Genomic DNA, 26,244 nt, shown 5'->3' with positions numbered 1-26,244 from the left:
TGTGATCAGAGAAATTGGCATTTACTGTCTGCATCAGCAGCAGAGCAGCTCCGATCACCATTTCTGGGCAAGACTTCCTCTGTTTTGTCCAGCAGCAGAAAGCTTTGTCCAAATGCCGCCTTCCTGGACATCTTAACTCATTCGGAGCATAACCTTGGCCCACAGTGACAGAGAACGAGAAGCAAAATGATTACTGACGGGAGGAAAATGAATGCTGCTGCCGTGCTGTAAATCACAACCACCAAGGACGGCTCGCTGGCCTCCAGAACCAGCCATCATGCTCCACAGCGACACGTTGGGTCAGAAATGATTTACACAACAGTTGGTTGAGGAGCGGGTCTGTATTAGTCTGACTGAAACCAGCTGAACTTTCAAATCAGTCCTTTTGACGTCAGGAGATGGTCCAGACGTTCTGCATCGCTGTCCTTACATTCTCTTCTAACTTTATTTCATATTTTCATTTATTTCATTATAACGTGCTTCACTTTATTAAGTGAAGCACGCAGAACTTGGGATTTTGCTCTTTTGGGTGAACCAACTAAAGCTTCTAAACTTGATGATTATAGAATGATGGACATTAAAATATTATATTCTTTAATATTATAACACTCACAGGGCGTGTCTTCAAAAAAGTTTATTTTATTCAAACTTGATCAGCTTAATCAAATTCCTATGGAAGCAATAAGGAATCTATTTTATATATTTCTGGCAAAACTTTTCCCAAGAGCCCAAAAACATTGCATAAGTACGTCTTTTCTTTCGGGGTTTCGTTGAATTGAAATTGGTTTCGGTCACACAATAAAAACATAACAAAAATTAAAAGTAAAAACAAACCTAAACAAGACAAACATGTATATACAGAATGAAGTATCATGGAAAAGTGTGTTTATTTCCTTAATTCCATTCTGAAAAGTGAACTATTGTGGAATATATATTCAGTCAGATCCCTCTTTTCAAATGATTTAGATTATTTGTTTATTTTGACATAAACTGGGGTTCCAGCTGATGAGACCCACAAAAACAGGATTTCAGAAAATAAGAAAACTGTGGAGGAATCACCATTCATTTCTCTGTTTTTGCAAAAGGAAAAAGACAGGGATTATAAGTAGAGGTGTGTATTGGCAAGAGTCTGGAGATACGATACGTATCCCGATATTTTACCGAAACATATTTTCTTTCTTTTTTTATACATTTGACTTTGAAAAAACTCTACCTGAATTTGTTTATGTCTTCTATTGTAATAAAATGGTCAAATTCAGTTTATTTAATGATCACAATGTTAAGCGCTGCAGCTGAATCTCGTATATGATTTGCATTTACCAAAGCAAATTCATAGTGCTTTTATTTTGGTAAGTTAAAATATAGAAAGGGAACAGTAAACATTGTCTGATTTCCACAACAAAATATTTTTCAGTATGAGAAAAAACGAATGAATGTTCCTTAACCAATAAGTTTCTATTGGGGAAATACAATGCTGTTTATTTTCAACATTGCTTAATGTAGCTTCTCCAGAACATTTGAACGGTTCAGGAGCCTGAATGGTGTTTCAAAAATAAGGGGGGGGGCTGATTCTTTTCAGAAACAATAAAGTGTGATGATGAGGCAGCATGACAGAACGAAGGAAAGTTGTTTTAATGTGACAAAGAAGGTACTGTGTTTACATATCTGCTCTGCAGCTGCAGCCACGTTTCTCACACGCGGAAGTAAACTAGAAACGCTCCTCGCCATGATGTCGGCCTTTTTTTCAGAGCGTTGTACACATCCCTCTGATCCATCAGGTCACCAAACTAGAATCTATTGCTGGGAGGTTCTGCAGAACTTTGGCCCAATTTGCCGATAGCATTTTGGATGATGCTCCGTGAATTAGCCGCTGCGCTGCTTCATTCGTTTTTATCTGAGCCGCTAAAAGCACCACAATCCACATTTTTATATGTTACTGGCTCAGAGTTTCTGTTTGGATCCCATCCCAAGTAAAAACGAAGTATTTCATGTCTCATAACAACAAAACAAGCTGCCTCTAGCTGAGGTCTTCCTATAGACCTTTTTCACACTTCCGCATTTTTCGACCGGAAATACGTCAATGACGTGTAAAACAACTTCCTGTTAGCGTAGCAGCAGATATGAAGAATGGCAGAGTCGAAGAGTTGCAGTCTCTGTTGCGTTCCAGGCTGTTCGTCTTCCAACCAAAAACAGCCTTACCTTTCATTTCATTATTTTCCTGTGGATCCAAACCTGAAACCCAAATGGATATAGGCGATCCGAAGAGATGAAGGGCATAGTTTTAATGTAAACACAGGTAGCACCCTCTGCTGCCGGCACTTACTAACTTCGCTCCGGGATTGTGGTGCGGCTGCGTCGTTCGTCGCCTGAAGAGTGGTGTTGCCCCGAGTATTTTCCCTTGGAACAACTTTACTGATCCTTTGAGAAGGGAGTCAGAATATGACAGAACCTCAAACGTCAGGCTATGCAGCTAAGCTGTGAAGATACTAGCGACATGGTGGCTAAGCTAAGACAGTAAAGATGGATCACGACTACATGACACACCCACCTGCAGGTAAGGTTGTTCATAATGTGTTTGGTTAACGTTAGTCAACTATGTGTACCGTTATTGGATACATGCATTTCTACCTGAACAAATTAATATTTATAATAAAAGATGTTCATGCTCTCACCTATTTTAATTACATGTATTTAATCACTTTTGAGCATTTTGTCATTTTGTAATTTCCTTAACAAAAATAAATGAAATGTATTTGTAATTAAATACTTAACATACTTTTCAAAACATGATTACTGTGTTGTGTTGAAAGGTAGCATTAATATATTAAGACTGATTTTTAATTTCTTTATCTTCACAGGTGCTCTGGATGAGGCTTTGGATTACATCCATGACTTAGAAGCCAAGTTCCTTTGCTGGAGCCAGGAGACGATGTCATGGCGGACAAAAGTTCCTCGTTCAAGACCTCCTAACTGACATTGGATCTAAGATCATTATTCCACCTTTTAAGCTTTCAGCTCAATTCAGCAAGGAGGAAACAGAACAAACCGCAGCCATCACCCGCCTCAGAATTATGGTGGAAAGAGTGATCAGTAGGATAAAGTCCTTTCACATCAGGAACTCTCTGTGCCGCTCACACTGATGGGCAGTGTGAATCAGATCTGGCTTAACCGCCGTGTTTTGGCAAATTATCATGGACTTTTTTGTTTTGAAGAGTGAATTAATGTTTGGTATGTAAATAATGTATAATGTGCAAATAGTATGGAAAAATTTAGTGTTTCCACATATTCTTAAAATCTAATTAAATATAATTGTTATATTCGTAATATTTTTCTGTTGAAATGTGACTGACTACACAAAAAAATTAGATGAACAAATAAAACAATTTTGGTCAAAATTGTGCCTCGTTTAATTTTTTGGTATGCAAATAACATCAAACATTTACAATAAAAAATAACATTACAGATCAACAGTAAGACAGAAGGCTGAACTGATTGTTAAAGACAAGATAAGTGTAATTTAAGGTATGCATTCATGCATTTGCCACAATATATATCCAAGTTCTCTTTCATTCCATCTCAGAAACCCATCCAACACAACCATGAGAGGTTGGGGCTGCACCTGGCATAATCTGCTTCCAGATGCCATCATATGGATCTGGCTGTGGTCCTACACAAGAGAAACACAACACACAAAAGTTAGACATAAGTGCATAACTACATTTCAATTTAATTCATTATATCTGCTGTAACCATAATTTGGTTAGTCATAAGATTAAAAAAAAAAAAACTTAACTTGCTCACAAAGCAACAAAAAGTTAATCACCTGTATGCCTTGTACAGTGTGGACCTCTGACCGTCCCTGCCAACTGTTTTGGGTTTTTGCACCATCAGCTCACTAACCGGTTCAGGATGGATTCCCTTATAAGTAAAAGGCAGAAAGCAATTAAAGTCTGTAGTAACTACTTGGGGTGTTTTTATAATAATTTAGAGTTGTTATGGATACACATACGTTCTTAAAAAATAATGACAATATGATCACAAACCCACCTGTGCCATCTTTGCAAGCCACTCGTGCAGGCCAGGGGGGTGGAGCAGCCTGCAGACCCAGCTGTGAATAATGTGCGGTCTGGAACAGGATGGCAACTATGTGATTGCAAAATCCTTTAGCAGCCACACAACTGCAGACGAAAGCTTTCAGGTTGGCACTTTCTGCGTCCAGTGATATCTAGACACAATAAATTATATAGGTTAAAATTAGGACATACTTATGTTGCTACATCAATGTTCAGAATGACATGAAACTATAACTGTCAATAGGGTGACCAGATTTGAGTTTGTAAAAAAGAGGAGTGAAGTGAGTTTGTGAGATATTTCATCGAGAGTAATTGGTGTTCAGAGCTGCATACATGAAGCAAATATAATTACATTTCATCTATGTTCAATGTTATTTTATTATATAAGTATCAAAAGAGAGGACATGTCCAGGAAAAGAGGACTTCTGCTCACCATACTTTCAGAAAAATAATACTAGTAAGTGAAGAAAGTGCCGCAACCGCAGCAAAATGAACACGCATACGGGCAACTTAACATTTCTTATTTACAGCTTCACCAAATTTTTGGGTGTTATGTTAATCTCATGCCTTTTCACTTAAACATACACACAACATATTCACTGCGATGCCTTATATTACAAATTAATAACACCAGGATTTACAGTTGACGTAAACACACAGAGTTACCGGTGATGCGGCTATGGCTAAAGCTAGCTGAAGCTTACCTTGGTAATGGTGGATAAACTCTTCGTGGACGAATTTATATCCCATGTCCAATTTGTTTCCTTTAGTGGACGATTGCATCTTCACACTCTTCATCACATCGGTGCTGGTGAACTTCGGAACACAACTCAGGCTCTTCGAAAACACTCTAGGCTCTGCCATTCCTCCGCCAGCGAAGCACAAACCGGAACTAGGTTTACACGTTGATGACGTACTTCCGGTTTTTGCGAAAAAGGTCTATTGTTTTGTGCAGAGTAGAGCTGCTTGAAGGGGCTCAGTGTTCTCTGCTGCCAACTAGTGGCTGGAGGGTGAAGTGGACAACAAGAGTCAGACGCTGAAGGACGCTCAGAAATGATTACATAAATATCGTCCTGGCAGCATTTTGAATCAATACAAGTGTCGCCAAATGAACTATCGCGATATTTTGCCGAATCAATTTTCTTTCACACCCCTAATTATAAGTTCATCAAATCAACCAAAATGAAGCATCTCCATCCAGATCCTCAGCAGAAGGAATCATGAAGTCCTCTAGAACTCCAACCCCAGGCCGCGGACCAGTACGGTCCATGGTTTACTCTGTACCGGGAAATCTGAAACTTAATAATATTAAACTCAAACTTCTCTCCCATTAATATTGGCTGCCATTAAACTGGTCCGTGAACTGAAGAAGGCTGGAGACCGCTGCTTTGGAACATTCTCTTAGATCAGGGGTGTCAAACTCTAAATCACAAGGGGCCAAAAGGAAGCAGTGAAGTAAAGTCACGGGCCAAACTCAAGCTTTATGGAAAAATGAACTGATACGTAATGTTTAACCTACACACTCTTACACAGTAGCACCTCAAAGATGATGCCCATCTTCATTTAAACTCCAAGAAGAAAAAGAATAATTTGGACAGATTTCTCCACACGGTTCTTATTTCCTGAAATCCGTTTTTTTGTGGATTTCATGAGCTGGAACCCCAGTTTTTTGCAAAATAAACAAATACTTGAAATTAAGTAAACAGTTGGCCCTGAATATAGTTTCTAAGTTTCTATGTTTTTGAATGGAATTATGGAAATACTGACGCTTTTATTCCATTTTTTGTTTCTGTATACATGATGATGTCAAACCTAGGATGAGTCATGAATTGATTGTAATGAATTAAAACATAAAAGAAAGTAAGGTCAGTTTATGTTTGCAGCATTTAACTTTATGATAAAGAATAATAATTATTATATAATTGTAATAAATTATTTATAATTAATAATAATACATCCTAATAATGTTTTTTTTCCAATGTTATGAACATCTTCATGAGCTCCTTCCAGATAAAGAGCTTAATGCTCCCAAAGTTCATTAAGACACGGCAAAGTCCTCTCAGATCTAAAAAGCTAAAAGACCTGCTCATTCAACAGCAATGAGGCCAAACATAATCCACGTTTTGATGTGAATTTGGCTTCAATTAAATGTCACGTTAATTCCACTCAGAAACCACAATGTCAGAAAAAACTGCAGAGTTGGCAAAAGCAAATCAGGACACAAAACAGGTGAAAATTCCCTGGTGCCCCGATTGCGTCGCCATGATTTATCGCTTCCTGAAATCTTGGAACTGCACGAACTGCAAAAACGCCCTTCTCTATGTGAGTCTGGCACAGTTGCTGTTGGACAAGCTAAATCCCTCCAAACCACACCTGAGCTTTGACTGGACGACCTGGCACGAGGAGACGAACAGATGCTCTGTTTTCCCTTCAGATTGATGCACATTTACAGGAAAATGCAGATGTACACTAGTTCATTTAAGCAAAGATTCCTTCTGTTGTAGCCTATCCTCCAAAACAGGGGTCCCCAAATCCAGGCCTCGAGGGTCCTACATATTTTCCAACCATCTTCCCATTGAAGCTCCTTACTGGCTAAACACACCTGATCCAGGTCATCAGCAGCAAATAAGGCAGGGATTCAGGAAAACCAGCAGGACACCGGCCCTTGAGGCCTGGATTTGGGGACCCCTGCTCCAAAACAAGGCCCCCTAAAATCATGAACTGGATTGCAGTTTTTAGTTTTTCACATCAGGGCTGAGCTGTTTCTTAAATCAATTGGAACCATCCTGCTTCTTTCTCTAATGCATAAGTCCTAGCGGATGCATTCAGAGCATTCATGTGAGACCGTGCGCTGTTACTGTGTGACCATCTAAAAACCTTTAGTGTCTTTCGCACCCCCAGTCCCGGAAAATGACACCCAGGTGTTTCGTTCCCATCAGAGGAAATCTGAGCTGCTCTGACTGAGAACGGTCAGAGCTCTAAAGACCAACAAGGCTGCCGCTGGAAAAAAAAGTAACATGTCAGTGACTCAAATCTTTGTATTCACTAAATGAAGCTTTGAATCAGGAAGCACTTCTAAGCTTTGATTATCTGTCTTTATATTTTGAAAATTGTTCAAACTGAAGTTTATAAAGTTCCTCTGTGTCTTTAATGTTAGACTCCTTTTGGAATTTTTTGGGACATTAAATTAAAGGGCCTATTATCATGCAAAATCAACTTTTTGAGCTTTTAAGTGTGTTATAATGTTCATTCCTCACCATAAAAACCCCAAAGCGATATGTTTGTTCCATACGCGCATTTCTGAACAAACCTGCGCTCTGAGCACCAGCCCCCCCCCCCCGTTTGTTTGGTCTGATCCTCATTTGTGATCAGAGAAGTTGGCATTCACTGTCTGCATCAGCAGCAGAGCAGCTCTGATCACCATTTCTGGACATCATAAGACTTCCTCTGTTTAGTCCAGCAGGATCAGTCCTCACAGTGTGATGTCACAAAGTGAAGAACCGCCCCTTCCAGGAAGAGTAGGCGCTGCCAGCTCCACCCCCAGACTAACACTTTCTCCGTGGAGAGCTAGCGGTGATTGGCTAAATACTTTCCTTTTCTATGCACAATGTGAACATCCCTTTTGCAAAAGTTTGAATGTTGTTTGTTTTCGTGGGAGAAACGCAGACACACTGCCAAGGCCGGCTCTAGATTGATGTCATGAAATGGGCGGTACCCGCAAGGAATGAAAGGCGGAGCCTCTGAGATCGAGTCGTCTTACTTCCAAGTAGGAAAACAAGCTGCAAAAGTAACTAATAATTCATTTAAAAAACGGTTCTTCAGTGTACCAAAGGTAATATATGGTCAAATATTTGGATTATTCTGAAAGGCTAAAGGAAAGCAGGATACAGGCTCTTTAGCCACGTTTACTGTTGATGACTTCACTTTCTGTCTCTGGATTTTGCTCATTTAAGTGATTTGCATGTGTGTATGTGTGAATTCATGTGACCTTATCTGCTGTCTCTGGTTAGTTTCAGTTTGTTTTTGGCTGCTGCTGTTAAATTGTGTGAAACTTGAACTTAAAAATGTACTTTTGAACTTGTAAATGATTGTATCCTCACATTTTTTACGTCTAAAGAGTAAATTCCCTCCAAAAAGTATGATTGTGGAGGACCCAAAAGCAGGAAACCTGCTGTAGGATGATTAAAACATACTTTGAAAGAAAAAATGACAATGCAAAATTACTAAAAGAAAAGAAATATAATAAGAATAGGAAAATATGAGAAAAATTGCCTGGAAAAACCTGACTTTTGCAGCGGGGAATGTGTTAGTTAGCAGGAGCCAAAACAATGAACTAAACATCATGGAAACACAAGCAGCTATGCATGAAGGAGAATCAAAACTGCAGACAACAGGACCATGACCTGGACACAAAACAAAAGATGGCTTTCAGAAACCGAAGCACAAAAGGCTTTTTCAAAAACTGAAGAAGCACCAATCCTTTGGATGAGAGCTTTCAACCAGGCCTCCAACAGCAGAGGCCTCCAGCAGCCGGCTTTCAGCTGCCTCCTCCCGCAGCAGATCTACCCCCCAAACATCTACATGCTTCATTCATGTCCAATCCCTCCAACAGCTCAGTGGGTTGATGAGTTCAGACCTGATGAAAGACACACGCTACCAGAACAGGTTAAACCGGTTCAAATGTGGGTGTTTGCAGCCTCAGACTGACTCCGTGGCCTGAACTCACCGAAAGCCCGCGTGGAACATGTACATCCTCGGTCCTCCGTTGGGTCCGTATCTGGGGTTGACGTCCTTCTTGATGGACACGAAGCTGATGAAGGACAGGATGAGCAGCGCCACGCTGAATATGATGAGGCCGAACGTGCTGGTGTACCGCAGCATCCTGCAGCGCTGCGGGCAGCTGCCCCCCCTCCCCCGGAGGAGAGGAAGAGGGAGCGGCCGGGAGGAACGAGGAGAGCGCGCGCGAGGGCGCGGAGGCGGACGCGCTGATTCAAGGACGCGTTTCAGCGGGACAGACCCTCATACAGGGCCGAGCCTCTGCAGCGAGAGGAGCAAATACTGACAGTCTGCATCCATGATGGAGGAGGAGGGGTTTCCTGTTGGCTCGCCGGCTCAGATTACAGTCCGCTTCATCACCCCAAGGCGCGCAGAGACACGCGCACACAAGATGGATGCTGGACTGCCTCCGCTGCTCCGCATCCCGCCGGCTGTCCGGGAGGAAGAGCTAACGAGATCCAGCGGGTGTCGCTTAAAGGAGACTCGGCTCTTGTGTCGCGGGAATCAGATAAACAGGAGCAACAGCCTCCGAGGAGGAGCTCCGCTTCCTGATCCGAGGCAGAGAGAGAGGAGGCGCATGATGATCAGCGGCCCGGGAGGCGTCTGACTGAGGAGTCAGGCGGAGGACGGCTGCCAGCATCCCGCTCCTCCTGAGGCTTCAGCCTGGGCTTCCTTCAAAGCTTCCTTCCTTCAAAGTTTCCTTCAAACACGTCAGAGCACCAGCAACCATGAAAACATTCACCTGCAGGGCCTGGCGGTTTGGGTTAAATGCTGCACTTTGACTTGATGACCTGAATTCTACTCAGTTTTATGTCTATAGCCCCAAATCACGAGAACAGTCGTCTTAATGGGCTTCGCACTGGTAATTGTAAAGTAAATATAAAATCATAAGGATGATAAATACGTAGAATTCAATAGGAAAATTCCAAACTAAACTAAACTGGGCATCCCTGCCTCTAGACCCTCCTTCTCTGTGAGAAAAAACTGAAACAAAAAAAGAAAAAAAAAGAAAAAACAAAGAAACCTCAGGGGTGAAGGAGGGATCCTCCCCCAGGACGGACAGGCGATGGACCAGACTCTGAGAGAGAATTAGCTTATCTAACTCTACAACTACATGTTTAAATAGTCCAGCAGATGAGCTTCATCCAGATGGAGTGGGGGGGACGGCTGGGGGGGCCACATGAGCCGGAGCCAAAGGTTTTAAATATAAAGAGTTTGTTGCAACAAACTTGGTTTTAAAAAAGTCAAAACATGACTAAATAGAGAGAAAACATGTGGTGTGACCTTTAGAGGTTAGAAAGAGACAGGAGGAAAAGCCGAAGATGTTAAAGTTCAAGGACAAGGAAATTTAGCCAAAAAATGAAAACATATGAAGCTCAAGAAAGATGCTTTACCAACTAGAAGGAGCTGCATTTCCAGAAGAAAATGGAGGATTGATGCTACATTGCTGAAGGAACATGAAACTTAAAGGGCAATAATTGGCATAAATAAAAAACTGAATAAAGAAATGATCAAAGTTGACCAAAAATAAAGTGAAAACAGCACAATAACAAAAATTTATTTTTTTGAAAAAAGCCAGAGCCGGGTATCGAACCAGCGAGCTTCTGCACCAAGGATTCCCCATGAATTTTAAAGGAGTACCTTGAGAAGTTCAAGGATCTGAAGGATCAAAAGTCACAGATGAAAAAAGCTGAAAGAGCTGAACATTTGAATAGTTGAATGGTTCAAGTAGATGAAACATTGTAGGAGGAGTTAAGCGACCAAAATTGGAGGAAGATACTAGAATAAAGAAAGAGAAACAGGAAAACAGTTGGTTGGTTGAATAATTTATAGCATTTAAGAGATGAGAGGTCAAAATTAGATGAGTCTGGACACAAACAGAGGAGAAATGGTAAATAGAGATACCGTTATGGACAAACTTCTTTGACCTGCTATCACCAACACATCCACACTCTGAGGACTTGGATTTCAGCCCCTTTTTTATTGAAAAAGAAGAAGTGTTGAGCCAAAACTGAATTTCCTAAAACTGAAATCTACCGTCGGAGCAGTCAGAGAGCACTTGACTCATAGTGATCCGCATTGGTCCCCCACCCCTAGGCTCCTCCCTATGGCCCCAACTGTAGGGGCATTGGAAGCTAGTGGTGTTCGAAAGGTTTTTTTTTAAGGTGGAGCCATAACAAGTTAGGGCGTGGTGTCCCTCCGCCGGTAGGGTGGCTCTGTAGTGTGTAGGAGAAACGCTTTTCTTCTCGTGGGTCTGCTCTGAAGCACAGACGTTGAAAATAAAAAACATTTTAAATGATTTATTTTATTACTTAAACATTTATTTCTTTATTTGGAATACTTATTTTTACATGTTCATTTCACACAAATGCTCTTGCTGGATTAGTCTTCACAATGTTGTTCACTTATTTTATCATGCATTCATACCCATATTTTTCTGTCATATTTACTGCACCCCTGAAATGTTTTTTTTACAGTGTGGAGGCTTCTTCCTTTGGGGGGGGGGGGGGGGGTTCTCCACTGTCTCCTTTTGTTTGCTTAGTTTGGGGATTAACAAAACGTTTGTATTTAATCTGTTGGTTTCTGCAGGTCATTAGAATTCAATTCTGATAATCTGACTTTGTTGGAATGATCTGGATTTAACTGGATTATAACAGTCATAATCAATAAAGCTCAGTCTGAAGTTTTTATGTAGCCTTTTGAGCTTTGCTTTAAGGTTGGGGGGTGGGGGGGTTGTATAAAGAACTTGGAGGTCTGGTTTCTATACAGAAATCTACTAGTGGAAAAATAATTTACCTACATTTGAGCATTTTTCTCTTTCCACCAAAGTCAGGGCGTGAATGCATCCAGGCCAACTCAGAGTGAAAGCCGTGTCACACAGCCACTTTGGACATTTTGTGCATTTTCCACATATGAAGTTTCGGTCTTCCGTGAATCATGCGTGATGAACGTCATTCATCATCATCATTCATTTCTTCCGTTCGTCATTCATCGATGTGCGCAGATGACCATCAAGGGTTTCGTTTTGAATTTTGAGCTGTTCAAATTTTTTCGTTGGTTGAGAATTATGCAGTTCATGCGCATTTTATGCAGTTTAAATGCAATTATTACTTAAATCTTACACAATTGTGTGATTTTTGCTAGATGCATACGCAAATCTGTGTCTTTCCACAACCGTTCCAGACTTTTGGTGCATGTACCACTGATGTAGAACTTTTATATGACGTAACCGGCGCACATATTACAAGAAAAGGACGTAATTGACACACAAATTTTGAGCAGATATAACCTTTACATTGATTTCCGTGTTGTTGGTGTGGTTCATTTGTACTTCTTCCGTGGTTTTAACGTGGTTCATTCGTGATACATCTGGGAAAATTTCACCAAAAGGCCACAACTTTTCTCACTTTTTTCACATATATTCATGTATATATTCATGTGTGACCAATGTTCATCTGTGCAATATGCATTTAATGTACATAGTGGCTGTGGGACACAGCTTTTAGAAAGGCTAACTGCTGCTTCAAACTGATGCAAACGACAAAACAAGACAAAAGTCTTCCTCTGGAAAAACTAAAGTTTGTGGTTTTAGATGCACTACTTGCAAAAAGTATTCAAAGTTTTGTAACATTTCTAAATTTTGTGTAAAACAGCTTGAGCCTAATTTGAACCTCTTTTAATTGGTGAATTTCTGGCTCTTCCGTCTAACAGGACTTCCTGACATATTTCCTGTTGTGTAACCACAGATACACGTCTAAATGCTAAACTGACATCCAAAAGTTTCTGGAGAAACCAATATTAAGACGACTCACAAACAACACGAGATGCTGTTTTCAAGCTGGAACTTATGCTCAGGTTGATACACAACAAGCTATAAAGATACCAGGAAGATTTGTCTTTTCACACCGTTTTTTTGTATTTCTGCGTTTAAGATGGCAAAACTCCATCTCTCTTCTGCAAGAATGCCCTGATTTTATGGCATAATGCAACTTGACTTTTCACATTTTGTCCTCTTTGCCCCTGAAAGCTGAATATTCCTTTTTTTGTGAGCCGTGTGCATCTCTGTCTGCTGTTTTTTCTGCAGCTGTGACTTCCAACAGTCCAGGACAAACTCCAGCACCTGAGTCTGGAGGTTTCTGCTGATCTGCTGCCGGAGAGTCGAAGCTACTGGGATTCATTAAGCCTCACAGCTGCTTGAGTAATACGTTTCACTAGTGGGGGGGAAAGAACTGCTGCAATAGAAAAAGGAGATCATTTAGAAACGATTTCTTTAGATTCTATAAATCTAGTGAAACGGCATAGAGGCTAAAGTTTCGTCTGACATTCAGAATATGCACATAGTGCTCTATTGGTTTATAGGACCCATCTTGCAGGTTACGTCTTGACCTTCACCTGTTCGCTGTGATCCAACAGTTGAAAAGCATGTTTGTCCCACCCAAGTGCTTCTTTTGGAAACAAAATGACGGGATCTGTCCATCTTAGGCTACGTTCACACCGCAGGCTGAAACGACCCAATTCCGATTTTTTTTGCCCCTATGTGACCTGTATCTGATCTTTTCATGACAGTTTGAATGACACAGATCCAATCTTTTCGAATGCGACCCAGGCCACTTGGGTATGTGGTCCTGAACCCGATACGTATCCGATCTTTTCAAATGTGACCTCCATCTGAACGGCCAGGCCACATGAATCCAACCTGAACGTCATCGATACGCTACAAACTTCATTATTCTGCGTTGAAGTGGGCGGGAACGAGAACATAAACAGCAACCATAGCGGACGATGCTGCTGAGACCAGTCAGTGGAAGGGAAGCGAGGTCACCGTTCGGACCCTCAGATTCTCCAGAGCGGGTTAATAAAGAGTCCATAGCATTTATTCTCGGAGAAACCTTCTTTTATTACCGTTCTCCTTCCTCCGTAACACAACATGAATTCGCGCCCCCCTCATTCCCTACCTACCTCTCTCTCTCTTACACACACACGCGTGGCCCCAGCACACACACATCCCCATTCCACAACAGTGGGTCCAGACGATCCTGGCTCCAATGCCTTCATAATCCTTGTGCTATCCTAGGGTCTTTAACATTGGGAGTTGGGTCATCTAGACCCACTAGACAGTGCTCTGAACCTTTTTTCTTCAATGATTTGTGATCTTCACTGGTGTCCATGGATTACATGAAATCTTTCCACCTTTATCCACCTTTGTCATGGTAGGGAGAACACGTCAATGTCAGGGGGGGGTCATAGGATAGCGCAAGGGTTAAAATGAGAAGATTGTTATTGTGCTGGATCCTTTGTGAAAGTATATGTATTAATGCAAAAAGAGCTGCGCTGCTGACAACACTGGTGTTGACATCAATTGTTAACGTTAGCTGCTTCTGCAAACAACAAGTGACGTCGTTCACCGTTGAGTACTCTTCTGCGCATCCGGGTCACTTCTGGGTCGTTTCACGGTCACACAGGAGATCACAAAAGTTCGCATTTAATTGGAAATGTGAACGGCCTTGCAAAAAAATCTTATCATTTCAAAAATTCTGAATTGAGCATTAAGCCCTGCAGTGTGAACGTAACCTTAGATGCAGCGTGTTTGTGGTTTCTCTCAAACTGATGTCCTCAAATCTGTAACAGAAAGGAGAGTGGACGACTCAGTTGAACTTCAGAGACGCCTCACCATTTACTGGAGGAGCTTCCCCTAGATAACGGCCCTTTTAAATGTTACTTCTGTCTGTCTGTGGGCCAGTTTGAAGAATTTCTGTTCTACATTAACACGATAAACATCATAAGCCCATGGAGCTGGGGCGATTGTGCCGCTACAACAGCATCTGTCTGTCAGCCGGCTAGGCAACCGCATGGCGAGCGCTCACCAGCTCTACCAGACCCTGGGCAGCGGTGCTGGCTAGCTCTGCTGTCCGCCGGGCGGCTGGCTGGTGTAGCGGGTTTGATCTTTCCAGCTCCATGGAGACCTGTGCAGGGTGTGGTCAGGACAGTCTGTGGCATCCCAGCAGCCCCTGCAGGTTAAGAAAATGATGGAAGTTCAGGACGGAAATCCTTACATCGAGCGTCCAGATTAGATTTTTTTTTCAACTCGCTGACTGAGTCGCTAAAGCGTCACCTGCCTAAAGTTGATTCTCTGATTGGTTGACACAGGTCGCTGCGTCTGCCACCCAAATCGCATCGCAGGACCTCAGATCGCATCCGTACATTGACCTAACACTGAAACTCAACGCCTCTGATGCGTGAATTGAGTCCAGTGTGAACGCAGCATTTTAGGTTTTTGCATACCTGTAATGATTTTCCAATAGTTTCAAAAAAAATATTTGAACAAAACGATTAGCCCTGGACTTGTTTGTATAAAAAAGGGTAGATTCTTAAGATTCTGTTTTATAATATTGGAACATCTGTCATACACTCACAATCAACTTTAAGAAAATCCAAATCTCTCAGCACTGGTTTGAATTTGTCTCAGGCTTTTATTATGGAAGGAAATAGTGACCTACTTCCTTTTTTCCTCTTGCCTCGTGCAGCAGTTGTCGGTGGAGTTTAATCCAATCAGAATGAATTCACAATCGGACTGATTCAATTTTCATGAGAACTGTGTGATATGAGACCAATCAGAGACAGGAATCAATTCATAATCAATATTCATTGAATGGGAGAGGAGGACAGAGTGAGCTGCAGGAGCATGAAATTAACATGCCGTTCCGTTTCAGAGAGCTCACCTGGTACATGTTTGGGTGGGGTGTGGGGTAGACTGGTGGTGGGTGGAGGCTCTTCCCCATCAACGCATGAAAGTTTGATGTTCTCACATGGATCCTGCTTCAGCAATGACACTTAAAGCAAAAGTTAAACTTTGAAATCACGTCCTCCTTGAACAACAGTACAGGAGTTTAAACTAAGGAAGGAAACATTTCCACAGCCGTCGCTGAAGCTAATGAGGCAAAAAAAGGCAGTTCAAACTTTAATAGTGATTATAAGGAGGATTTCTAGCAGGTTCTGACTTTGAAAAGCCTTTTTGCTTTCAGGAACCTCCACTGACAGCAGCCTTGATGCGTGTTGATGCTTTCCCTCTACTGAGGCACTACCATATGGCTTATGTCCGGTATTTTCCTCCTTTTTTATATTTTAGTTTTTTTTTTTCTTATAACATGGCCTCTGGTCAGATTTAATCTGTGTTTCCTTCCTCACATGTTTCCTTCTTGTCTGTTCTGCATCTGGTCTTCTGCTGGTCTACTTCCTGATTATTTGTTTGGTTTCCTTTTCTCAGTAACCTCTTTTCAAACATTCTTCATTCCACTTTTCATCCAGTGACGGCCTAACACTCTTATATTTAGCTTTTTGCCATATTCATTCAGGATGATTCTACCACAGCCCTGATTATTTTTCCTTTCAGTTTCTCCCACACCCCCACGATTCATGTGCCCTGGCTTTTACAGCAGCTGCAGATCCTGACCCTCTTCTTTTCCCAGACAGTAGGAGCCCCAGTGTGTTTCCACTAAAAGCAATCCAAATGTGTTGGGTTTTCTTTCTGGTACTTTTGGAATAGTTCATGTGTCAAACATCAACAATCATCCTACAGGCACTGATGCCTCACAGGAAGCATCGATAGAGTACATGAAGACTTTTAAAAAACGGAAGTTACCATCAAAATGGTTTTATTTAAAAGTTTACACTTGAAATAAGATAATGTATCACACTACCACTCTGGTTTAAAATGTATCCTCACAGCAGAAATCCTCCTCTGGATTTGTTTAGACCCTTATTTCATTAAAACATGTCTTACAGTCCTGCAAGAAAATTAATCTCATCAAGAAAGTTTTTTTAATAGTAAAAGAATTGTACTTTGAGAAAACGTGTCTTGGACTACGGCTGGATGTCCCAAAATGACCCTGCCCCACAACCTAAATGCAAGTTTATCAGAAAATTCGACAGGTGGCCGCGTGGTGGCATTTGTAATCGGGAGGCGGCAGTTGCATTTTTAAACGCCCTGCGAGTTAAAAGTAGGACAGCCACCAAGGTTTTGGGAAACGATTTTTTGACATTGGTCTGTGGCCACATGGGCACAACTGGAGATCCAGTCCAGTGACAGGTGTGTAGGTGTGTGGCAGGAAGGCAGCAGGACAATTATTGACTGATCCGAGGGTCTCCAAGCTCCCAAAAATCGTCTGTTGATTGGCCGATTTCAGATGGTCACCCTCCAGCCACCCCCCTGCCACCATGCTGCCGTCCCATTGCCACAGTCTGATTGTTAGAAATTGTTAGGTAGCAGCGCAGGCACTCAAAGATGACTGGACGACAATCAGGTGATCCCGATCATAGGGGTTCCAAATGGGAAGATGGCATTGATGCTGCAAAAATCTCATAATGGCTTTGATGGCTTCATAGAAACTCTGTGTATCGACGAATTGCGGCTGGGGAGTCTATTAATGTGGGAATTTGTAACTTGACAAGATTCTAATGCGTGCTCAAAATCTGAGTAGCAAATGACCAGTGGTGCCCGCTTATTGTACACCCCCAGGCTATCAGGCACCTGATACCAACAACCGCCATTCTGAGACATTTACACAACGACCAATCAGAGCTGCCGGCGGCCAATGATACTGCTGCTGCTTCCCAGTTTTTGCCAGATTTCATTTTTTGTTTTTGCCTTGCCTGACTGACAGCCGCCTGACCACCGCCGTCTGCATTCATGACCACGCCAACGATTTTCTGACGACAACATTTCCATTGGCAGCTGCCACTGCCTCCCCGTCGCCTAGTGGCAGTTGCAAATGCAGCATTGATGAGTAGAATCCTTTTCTGAAAATCAGAATCTTGATAGGACCTTTTTGTTTTTATCCCATGGCAGATTATTTTGCTAATTTCAAGAAAACCCGCCAGTGGAATCAGACTGTTTACCTCATTTCTTAGGGGCCTGTTCTGGCAGTGTGCCGTTTGTTTGCATCACTTTCACACCGCTGTGTGAAATATCATTCAGATTGGTTTGGGTTTGGAACTCAACCTCGACCTTCAGCTTTGTGCCGTGGCCGACCCGTCCTGTTTGCAGCTCTCATGCGGGGCATACAGAAAGTGACTGAAGGGACATTTCTGATTCCCTCTACACCTGATGAAGTGAACGAAGATCCTGCCTGTTTCTTGTTGAATTTGCTTACAGATGTCGTCTGCATCATAAAGTGATTGACTAACCTGTAATGTCACTGGCTCAAGGTTTGGCAGAATTCAGAGCGTGAAGTGCAGACGGCAGTCGTTAATGACGCCTCTGCTCCACAGCCAAGGTCACATTGAAGAATCCAGTTTCACATTTCATAATTCATCATCCCGACCTCCAAACTGAACCCGTTCCTGGTTGGAGATGAGATCTGTGAGTGTGGGTGTGTGAAAAAAGGCTTTTTTTGTGTGTGGGAGTGTAAGTGGAGGAGGATGTGGTGCTTTGTTATGTCCACTGTATCGACAGAGGACAGCAGATAGACTGTACATCACTCCGCGCTCAGACAGCAGTGGTCTGAGCCCTCTCTGGGTGTGTGTTTGTGTGGGAACTTGGACACATTTTGTAGCAGAGCTGAACAGGTTTAAATGGAAGAAAAAACAACCACAAATGAGAATCAAGCTGTGACTTTTTGCTACCTGGTTTTGAGATTTCCTTGTTGAGAAATACACAGAAATATCCAGATTTGAAAATGTGTAAAGTTGAATAAAATGTTACAGATTAATACTGAAATGCAATTATCAATACAAACACTATTTGTACAATAATGAGAATGAATAAAAAAGAAAGGCCAAAGTACAAGAAAAACTTATTGTCAATAAAAAAAAGAGAATTTTTGAGAATTTATTTTAGAGTATTATGAAATGTCTCATTTATTTAATCATTTTTCAGTTTGTATTGGTGGGTTTTCCTTTTATCAACCCAGGAGGATCGAGACTTTGCCAAAGAGTGGACCCGATTCTGCAGAAAACCTGCGACCTCCCTCCGACTGCAGGGGCATTTGGAGGGATGGGGGTATCCGAAACAGGTTTTTGAATCCGCATGACGCTGTGCTGCAGAGGAGAAATGCATTTCTTCATTTAATTGTAAGCAATGACTTTGTGTTTTAGAACGGCTTTTATAAAACGATATATTGTTATGCATTGTCCGAGCGCTGGCAGCTACTTACTTATGTAGATGACCTGCGACTATTGATGACATCATCGAGTGGGAGTAACGTCCGAATTCCATCCCTGCTCACTATATAGCGTGTTCTCCTTTTTCTATTGTGTCTGAATCTACAATTCCAAAATCCAGAGCCCTAGAAATTTCCCACAGGTCTCTGTGAAAAACAAATGAGCATCAATGCTCACTAGATTGGCAAATATAAACCACAATGCATTGCGTCAGAATAATTTTTACCAAAAAATTGTATTTAAATGTATTTTTTTAATAAACCACCAATGTTTTTACCTTCAAAAGACAGTGGATCATAAATAATTGTCCCAAAACGCTTGTATTAATTAGATTTTAACTTTGTGAAATCGAGGACGTCATATCCTCTGCCGTTAAAAAAAAAAAAATGTAGTGAGCGTAGTGTCTGAATTGCTTTTAAAATTCAGGGCACTACTATATAGTTATTGGTAATTAGAGGTTAGGGTGGGACTACAGACACAACCAGGATTTTTGTATAACCCTCTCTTTGGAGGGCTAAATGTAGGGGTAGGGAGAAGCCATAGGGGTCGGGGAAGAATTGGGATTCGGCCAACGTCTCTCCTTTGTAGAGCAGCAGGAAACATAAATAAAGGAAGTGTGTGTGTGTGTGTGTGGGGGGGGGGGGGGTCATTGTATAACAGAACGTGTAATCTTTACATTTTGCTAGCATTCCCTCTCTGCTGCACTTTATCTTTCTTTGTCCTCTTTTCCTCTCATCTCTCCATCCTTTGTCCAGTTATCTCATCATTATGACTCTTATCATTTCATCCACACCCCCCCCCCCCCCCCACAACGCCTTTTCTTCCATCCACCAGTTTTCCCCTCTCTCTATCATTTATCTGTCCTCCCACCTCACTCCTCTCTGGTCAAACTCACATAGTCCAGGTGAGAAAAAAGGGAGATAAACCAGCTGTTGCCTAGCAACACGCCTGACCAAAAGAAGGGTGGAGAGGCCACGGGGTGTAGGAAAGCTGGGGGAGGAGATAAAGGTTGAGGACGGAGGGAGAGATAGGGAGTAAGGATAGAAGATGTGAGGAAGAGAGACAAAAAAATGAAGACAGGAGAAAAAAACACAGGTGAAAGGATGGGCCGATGGTCGCTGTTCACTGATTGTGGAAGTTGCTCCAGCCAATCAATTGCAGCAGGTGCGTGACCAGAGCGGACCAACATCAATTACACACATACGAGTGAGTGTGTGTGTATGCTAGGACACACACACACACTCACACAACGTTTTCTGGTTTTCATTTCTATTGTCTGGATGAAGCTTTTCTTTGATCTAAAGACGACTCTCTGTCGTTGTTGAACTTGTCAAAGATTTTTTTACTTTCGTCTGGAGATCATTCATCCGATCCTCTGCGACCTGCAACATCCCGGTTTCACCTTCTCACCTCCAAACACAAAACAAAGCCCTGCTGCATAAAATATCAGGTCAGTGGGACAAGTCCAGAACTTTTTAAGTCCCGCCAAGGAAGACCGACACTGCTTCATGCTGCTGCCCCCAGCAGGTTTGACACAACCCCAACAGCCCCAGAAGAGCCTTTGCAAAAATTCATCCCCTCTACAAAACCTTAAACACGCACAAATTATATAGATTGATTTACTTGTTTTGTTAATTTATTAACTGTGATCAATATCTTTAATAAACATTTTCTGTTTTAGTTAGAGATGGATCACATGGTGCAGTAAATCACACTAACATCAATTACTGTTGCTAAAGATTTTATTAACTACGGTGGCCCTGAAGGGAAAATCACATCAACAAATCACTCAATGCAAACACATTTAAAAATCACAACAAAAATGTAAAAATAAAAACAAATAATAATAAAAAAAACTCTACGCAAGATTCCACAAACAGAAATGTAAAAAAAAAACAGTTCAGAAAACAAAAGTACTTTCCAAAAGTCAAAATGAAAAACTCAGAAAGGAAGGTATATGTGGGACATGAGTAATTGATGATGAAGCAGAGGGATGTTTTTTCCAAACTGTGGTGAAGATTTGATTGATCAATCACTGAACGTTTGTAGTGGGCGTGGCCTAATGCTTAAGGAAATATCTTCTGTGCCAAATAACTTCCATTTGAAAAGGTGAACAAACGTCATCATCCAGTCAGAGATGTCCAGTAGCAACTACCTTTTCTGGTTTCCTGTTGTGTTTTTCACATTTCATTTTGATTTCCGGAAATTACTTTTGTTTTCTGAATGTTTTTTTTTCTTCTGTTGTGGTTTTTAAAACGTTGTTTTATCATTTTGTTATTTTAATTGTTGTGGTGAATTTGATTGTTCTTGTGTTGCTGTGATTTGCACATCAGGGCTAACCGTACGGAGCGTCTTTCCTTTGCAGACGTCTGTCGTCTGCACGGTGAGATGAGACTTTGTGGTCTTCCTTTTCATCAGGTTTTTTTTATTCGGACCCGTTTCTCTCCGGTCTTTAGTGCATCTGCAGAACTTTTGCTTTTTTCAGCTCAATAATGAAATTACCTGTAAAAATAATGGTTTTGATGACAACGTTTTCTGTGCAGTTTTGTGCCAAACAACAAAATTGTGGCAGATCTAGCGTGTTCCTGCGTTTGTGGCCGTTTCTGTGGACACTTTGAATGTCTTCATATTTATTCAAAGCAGATTTGAGGAGAAGACGCCAACAGGCGAAGCTCTCACAGCATCCAGAGGGTAGACAGCCACTGTGGTTGTCCATCCTCAGCTGCTCTGAACCTTTGTCCTCCTCTCTGTATCACTTTTCTGTAATAAAGTCAGACTGGAGCAGCTTTACTGATCAGTCTGTCTCTAAACACCATTGATTGCTGCAGATATGAGCAGCCATTGATCTCCTCTGTGTGGACTAATATGACAGAGCTAAAACATCCCTTCACTGCTGCAGCTCTGTCACTTCTTTAATATTCCCCGTCATGTGAGGTTACCATATTTGCCAAGAATGGATTTACTAAATGAAGGACAGCAGGGGCGGGACGGAACAAAAGCAGGATCAGACTGTTACCGTGGTACCGAGGCTGGAATCAGAGGACTGAGATGCAGATGACTTTATTACAAACTACAACCAACTGAGGCAGAGAACAGAAATCACTCATCAATAAGAAAGCAACAAACGAAAGCACTAGAAAACAAAGAATAGAAGACGTTTTGTGCATCGTTGCACAATTTCTCAAAAAAAGAATTGTCTTCAGATGCTGTGAAGCTGCGGATGCTGGATGGAAATGTTTTTTGTTATTTTGTTTTTTTACTGGATGGAGAAGTCCTAAGCTGCTGAAATCCCAGAGCAAGATGGGGGAAAAAAGTTTGACAAATTCAAGTCCCAGCTGTAGAAATGGAGATCTGAGCTGCAGTCATTTCCATTAATAAACATTTCATGTTCAACATTTGTACCTTCTGATAGTTTAATACCAGTTTTGAGGATGAATTCAGACTAAAAGAACAGACAGAGATCTCTATGTGACAGAGATCATCCTTATTTCAAAAATGTCCTTTTGATAGTCAGTGTGAAAAAACTGAAGCCCACAATGTGGCATGAATGCAGAGGCTGATTTACTGAATGTGGAGGAGCAGCCATTATAGGTTTTTCACTTTTTAGATATGCTTGATTTCCATGTAGTATTACAGAAACTCTCAGAAGAAATCTACTCATATTGGAATTTACAATCAATTTGGTGTGACCAAAATACACAAGAAGTCAAATGCAGTTGAATCTCTGCAACCCCATCAAATGTCTAAGTGCTTTATGACATATTGAGCTTCAGCGAGGCCTGTTCATAAAAGTCTGCTCCTTTAAAAATGTCGATGGGTCGACGGGGCAGCAGCGAAAACTTTTAAATTAAATTTTCCAAATGAAAACCTACCCAAACTTAGAGGAAGTCTTGAGTTAAAGTCCCACTCCGTTCATCTTTTAATCTATTTTCAAAGTGTTCCAGGGGATCTTTAAATGATGAAGATGCCATTTTTGGCCAAAATCCAAAAACCCTGTCATTTTCTAGGACATAGTTTCTGCAGAGCGGCAGGAGTTTATTAGAAATTTACTTCTGAGTTGTAGACCAGTCATCACGTCCCATCACCCATCTGTCTACACGCTCTTCCTCTAGCTTACAGCCCCTCACAACCCCAAGCTAACGTTACCGGGGCAACAAAAATGGATGCACAAAGCAAAAAGGATGTACATAGTCGTCTGCAAGTGGATACATCAGAATGGAGCAGAGCAGGGAGTTTGTGGCTCCATGTTGTAGCTTCTACAGCAGTTTTTCGTCTGCTCCCTATTCACATTTGAATAAAGGATTACTCAGAAATGCAATTTTAAGCTTAATTTTGTTTATATATGTCCTCCATCATGAGGAAAATGGCACAGAAACATGTTAAAAAAAAATAAAAATTACAATTTTCCTGTTTGACCAAAATGTAGAGAAATGTAAAGATATGAAGAAAAATTCTTACAAATGTCTGTTTTCAAACAAATTCAAATTGATTTTATATGTAAAGCACCTTTCATGTAAAAGAAACAGCAAACAAAAAGTGTGAGAGGACACAATGAACAGCTAAAACGTCTAAGTAATAGATAGAAAAGTTAAAATAAAAAACTAGCTAAGTTATGAGAGTATAAATTGAAGTAATGCATAAAAAATACAATGATAACAAGCATAAATAAATATGAAAGTAAAATACAAGAACCCACATATATGAGATCTACTTAACAGCTGAATTAAATTAATTTATTTTGAAAAACCCCGACAGTGGATGAAGCTCTCACGTTTTGGGTAAAAAAAAGAACAGAAACTTTCTGTTGTGTCCGATTGTCGCGACCCTGAAGGATAAACTGTACTTTGGGTAAATATTTGCCTTCAGGTGAGCGCCGTTGCTCTCCCTGAACTTTGCAGACGGCCCGGTGAATTATAGCCTACCTCCTGTTCGGCTGAGCCTTCCCGAGTGTCTGATGTCAGTCTGTGGACGCTCCAGTGATTGAGAAACAGACATATTAATCATCTTCAGAGGAAATGACCTGTAAAAATGACAATCGATATCTATCGCTGCTCAGACTCTCAAAGTGAGCTGTTTAATGATTGACTCCGACTCAGCGGCACATTTTAAGTGGATTTCAGTTAAGAGCGCGGCTGTGTGTTGAGTTTAAGCACAGAGGCCTTGACATTTTACTGATTGCTGTTATTATCATGCACTTTTAAACAATAGCCAATGGTTGATGTGTTCCATGATGCACTCTTAACACTCGGGGAGATGCTGCAGCGATGTTTTGGAGGAAAATATTTTTAATTTAGCTGCCGGGCTGTTTGACCCAAGAGGGGAATAAAGCTTCTCTGTTTTATGGAGTCTTAAAGCCACATCAGATGAAATACTTAGACGGATCACAGCAGGTTACAAAAACAGACCTTCTATGAAATTTAAAAACACAAACAAGAAGAAGATCTGATCCCATACCAGCCTTGTAGTTAGATTCCTGGCCTGCACTTCCTCCTCCTCTGGGCCCCTCCTGATATGTAGTAATATGTAGAGATGATGACCTATTGATTTCTGCTTGAGGGATGTTTGACAAGCAGGCTGGGGCTGGAACACACTCTGCTTGTAATCTCACTTTGTTCAGAAATTACCTGAAAAAGCAGGGCAATGATGTGGAGGAAGCACGGGTTTCATTTTCATGCATTCATTTCCATCCCACTGCTGTGGAAACGACTAATGACACTACAGCGGGGCTTTTACTGAACCCTTTTCTCAGACAAAGAAGGGAAAGGCTCAGAACAGAAAAGACACATTCTTTGGATGTCTGCAGAAAGCAAAACAGCATCAGCGCTGAGTATGAAATGAGGGGTGTGTTCCAGACTTTTAGTGTTACAGAGGTTTTTTAATGCTGTCCCTTTTGATGCAGTCATCTTCAGCCGCCCACTCCCACACCTTCGTTTGAATATTAATATAAGAATCAAGACGTTTGACTCAACAGATGTGATTTTGAAGAACAGGAAAAACCGGGTTAGTCCATTTTCTCTATTTGCCCATCATGAATATTAATCTCTGGCTCCCTCTACAGATTCCTGATTTTACTGAAATGCTGTTTGGTTGATTCTCTAACATTTCTTCTCTGTTTCAGAAATTCTATACCTTGAACCTCATGTTTGTTTGGTGGAATTCTTACAGACGGTTGCAATGGAGACCTTCGAAAACAAGTGTGTTTGTCCTTCCTTCCTTCACAGGAAGAGCACTTGATCTGAGCAGCAACATTATAGTTTTGGGCAGCATCCAGTGCTGGTTCAACCATCATGCAACGATCGCATATAAAACGAGGAGGCATCGGCAGAATCTTCAAGATTTCATGCCGCCAACCGATTTTTGAAAATTGGGGGCATGGCCATGAATGATGACGGTGGCAGTCAGACTTCTGTCGCTCAGGCAGGCGCCTTTACGAAAACGGGAAACAGCTGGGCGACCACAGGGCGGTGGCAGCTGGATTGCCGGCAGGCGGCAGCTCTGATTGGACGATGTGTTACTGTGTCCAGACAGCAGATGTCCATATCAAATGCCACTGGCCGCCAGTAGCCCGGGGGTATATAAAAGTGGCCCGTTCTGCATCACTGGTCATTCTCAACTCGGCTTTAGAGCGCGCATTAGAATCTTGTTAATTTACAAATGAAATAATTTTCATGTAAGATGCCTCCTAGAAAGCACAATTTTTTTCTCAGCATCAACTGCATTACCTCAAGACGCAGGTCTCAGTGCCGTCTCCCCCTTTAGACCCACAGGTGGCCGGGATCACCAGATCGATGTCCGGTCATCGCTGGGCCCCGGCCCGTGTCAATAGCTCTCGAGTACCCGCAGTGCGACCGTAGGATTTCTAACAATCAGACGGTGGCTGTGGGACGATGGCAAGGGGATGGCTGGAGGGCGGCAGTCTGAAATCGGCCCATCATCGAACGATTTTGGGGACCTTGGAGACCCTCCTATCAGTCAATTGTGGGGCTACTGCTTTCCTGTCAGTGTACTGCCACTGCGTGACCTCCAAATGTGAGCGAGCGACCACTGACCAATGTCAAAAAAATTGTCAGGTCGCCGTTCGATTTGAAGTTTTTCTCAAAACTTCGGTGGCTTCTGCGCAGCATGTCAAAACGCGACTGCCCCCTCCCGATTACAAACGCTGCTGCGCGGCCACCTGCCAATTTTGCTGAAAAACTTGCATTTAGGTCGGCTCGCTGTGGCATTTTGGGAGATGTGA

General features: G+C 41.8%; 1 protein-coding gene and 2 long non-coding RNA genes across 7 annotated transcripts in view; 1 reads left to right on the top strand and 2 right to left on the bottom strand.

The window, feature by feature from the left end:
- Nucleotides 1-9,918, bottom strand: part of st8sia3 (ST8 alpha-N-acetyl-neuraminide alpha-2,8-sialyltransferase 3) — a 39,122-nt gene extending 29,204 nt beyond the window's left edge. For 4 of the 5 annotated variants that reach the window (XR_013659232.1, XM_078955460.1, XM_078955458.1 and 1 more), the window contains exon 1: nt 8,800-9,918. Coding sequence is in view for 4 of the 5 variants with exons in the window: in XM_078955460.1 (XP_078811586.1) it covers nt 8,800-8,954 (155 nt within the window). In the remaining variant the exon portion in view is untranslated. The remainder of the gene's footprint in view (nt 1-8,799) is intronic. The other variant, NM_001201496.1, reaches the window with a different exon arrangement.
- LOC144996246 (uncharacterized) lies at nt 2,039-3,395 on the top strand. The gene is made up of 2 exons (XR_013659260.1): nt 2,039-2,554; nt 2,859-3,395. It is a non-coding gene; the product is annotated as an uncharacterized LOC144996246 (long non-coding RNA).
- An 8,658-nt stretch (nt 9,919-18,576) lies between the features above and the next one.
- Nucleotides 18,577-24,251, bottom strand: LOC110016129 (uncharacterized). The gene is made up of 3 exons (XR_002291416.3): nt 23,930-24,251; nt 19,001-19,153; nt 18,577-18,884 (listed from the first exon to the last, which is right to left on the bottom strand). It is a non-coding gene; the product is annotated as an uncharacterized LOC110016129 (long non-coding RNA).
- Nucleotides 24,252-26,244: the final 1,993 nt, after the last annotated feature.

This window comes from Oryzias latipes, chromosome 12 (genome assembly GCF_053564925.1).
Source record: "Oryzias latipes strain Hd-rR chromosome 12, Olatipes_Hd-rR_3.1".
Classification (NCBI taxonomy): domain Eukaryota; kingdom Metazoa; phylum Chordata; class Actinopteri; order Beloniformes; family Adrianichthyidae; genus Oryzias; species Oryzias latipes.
Note: the sequence above shows the minus strand (reverse complement) of the source record. Positions and strands in the feature narration are given on the sequence as shown.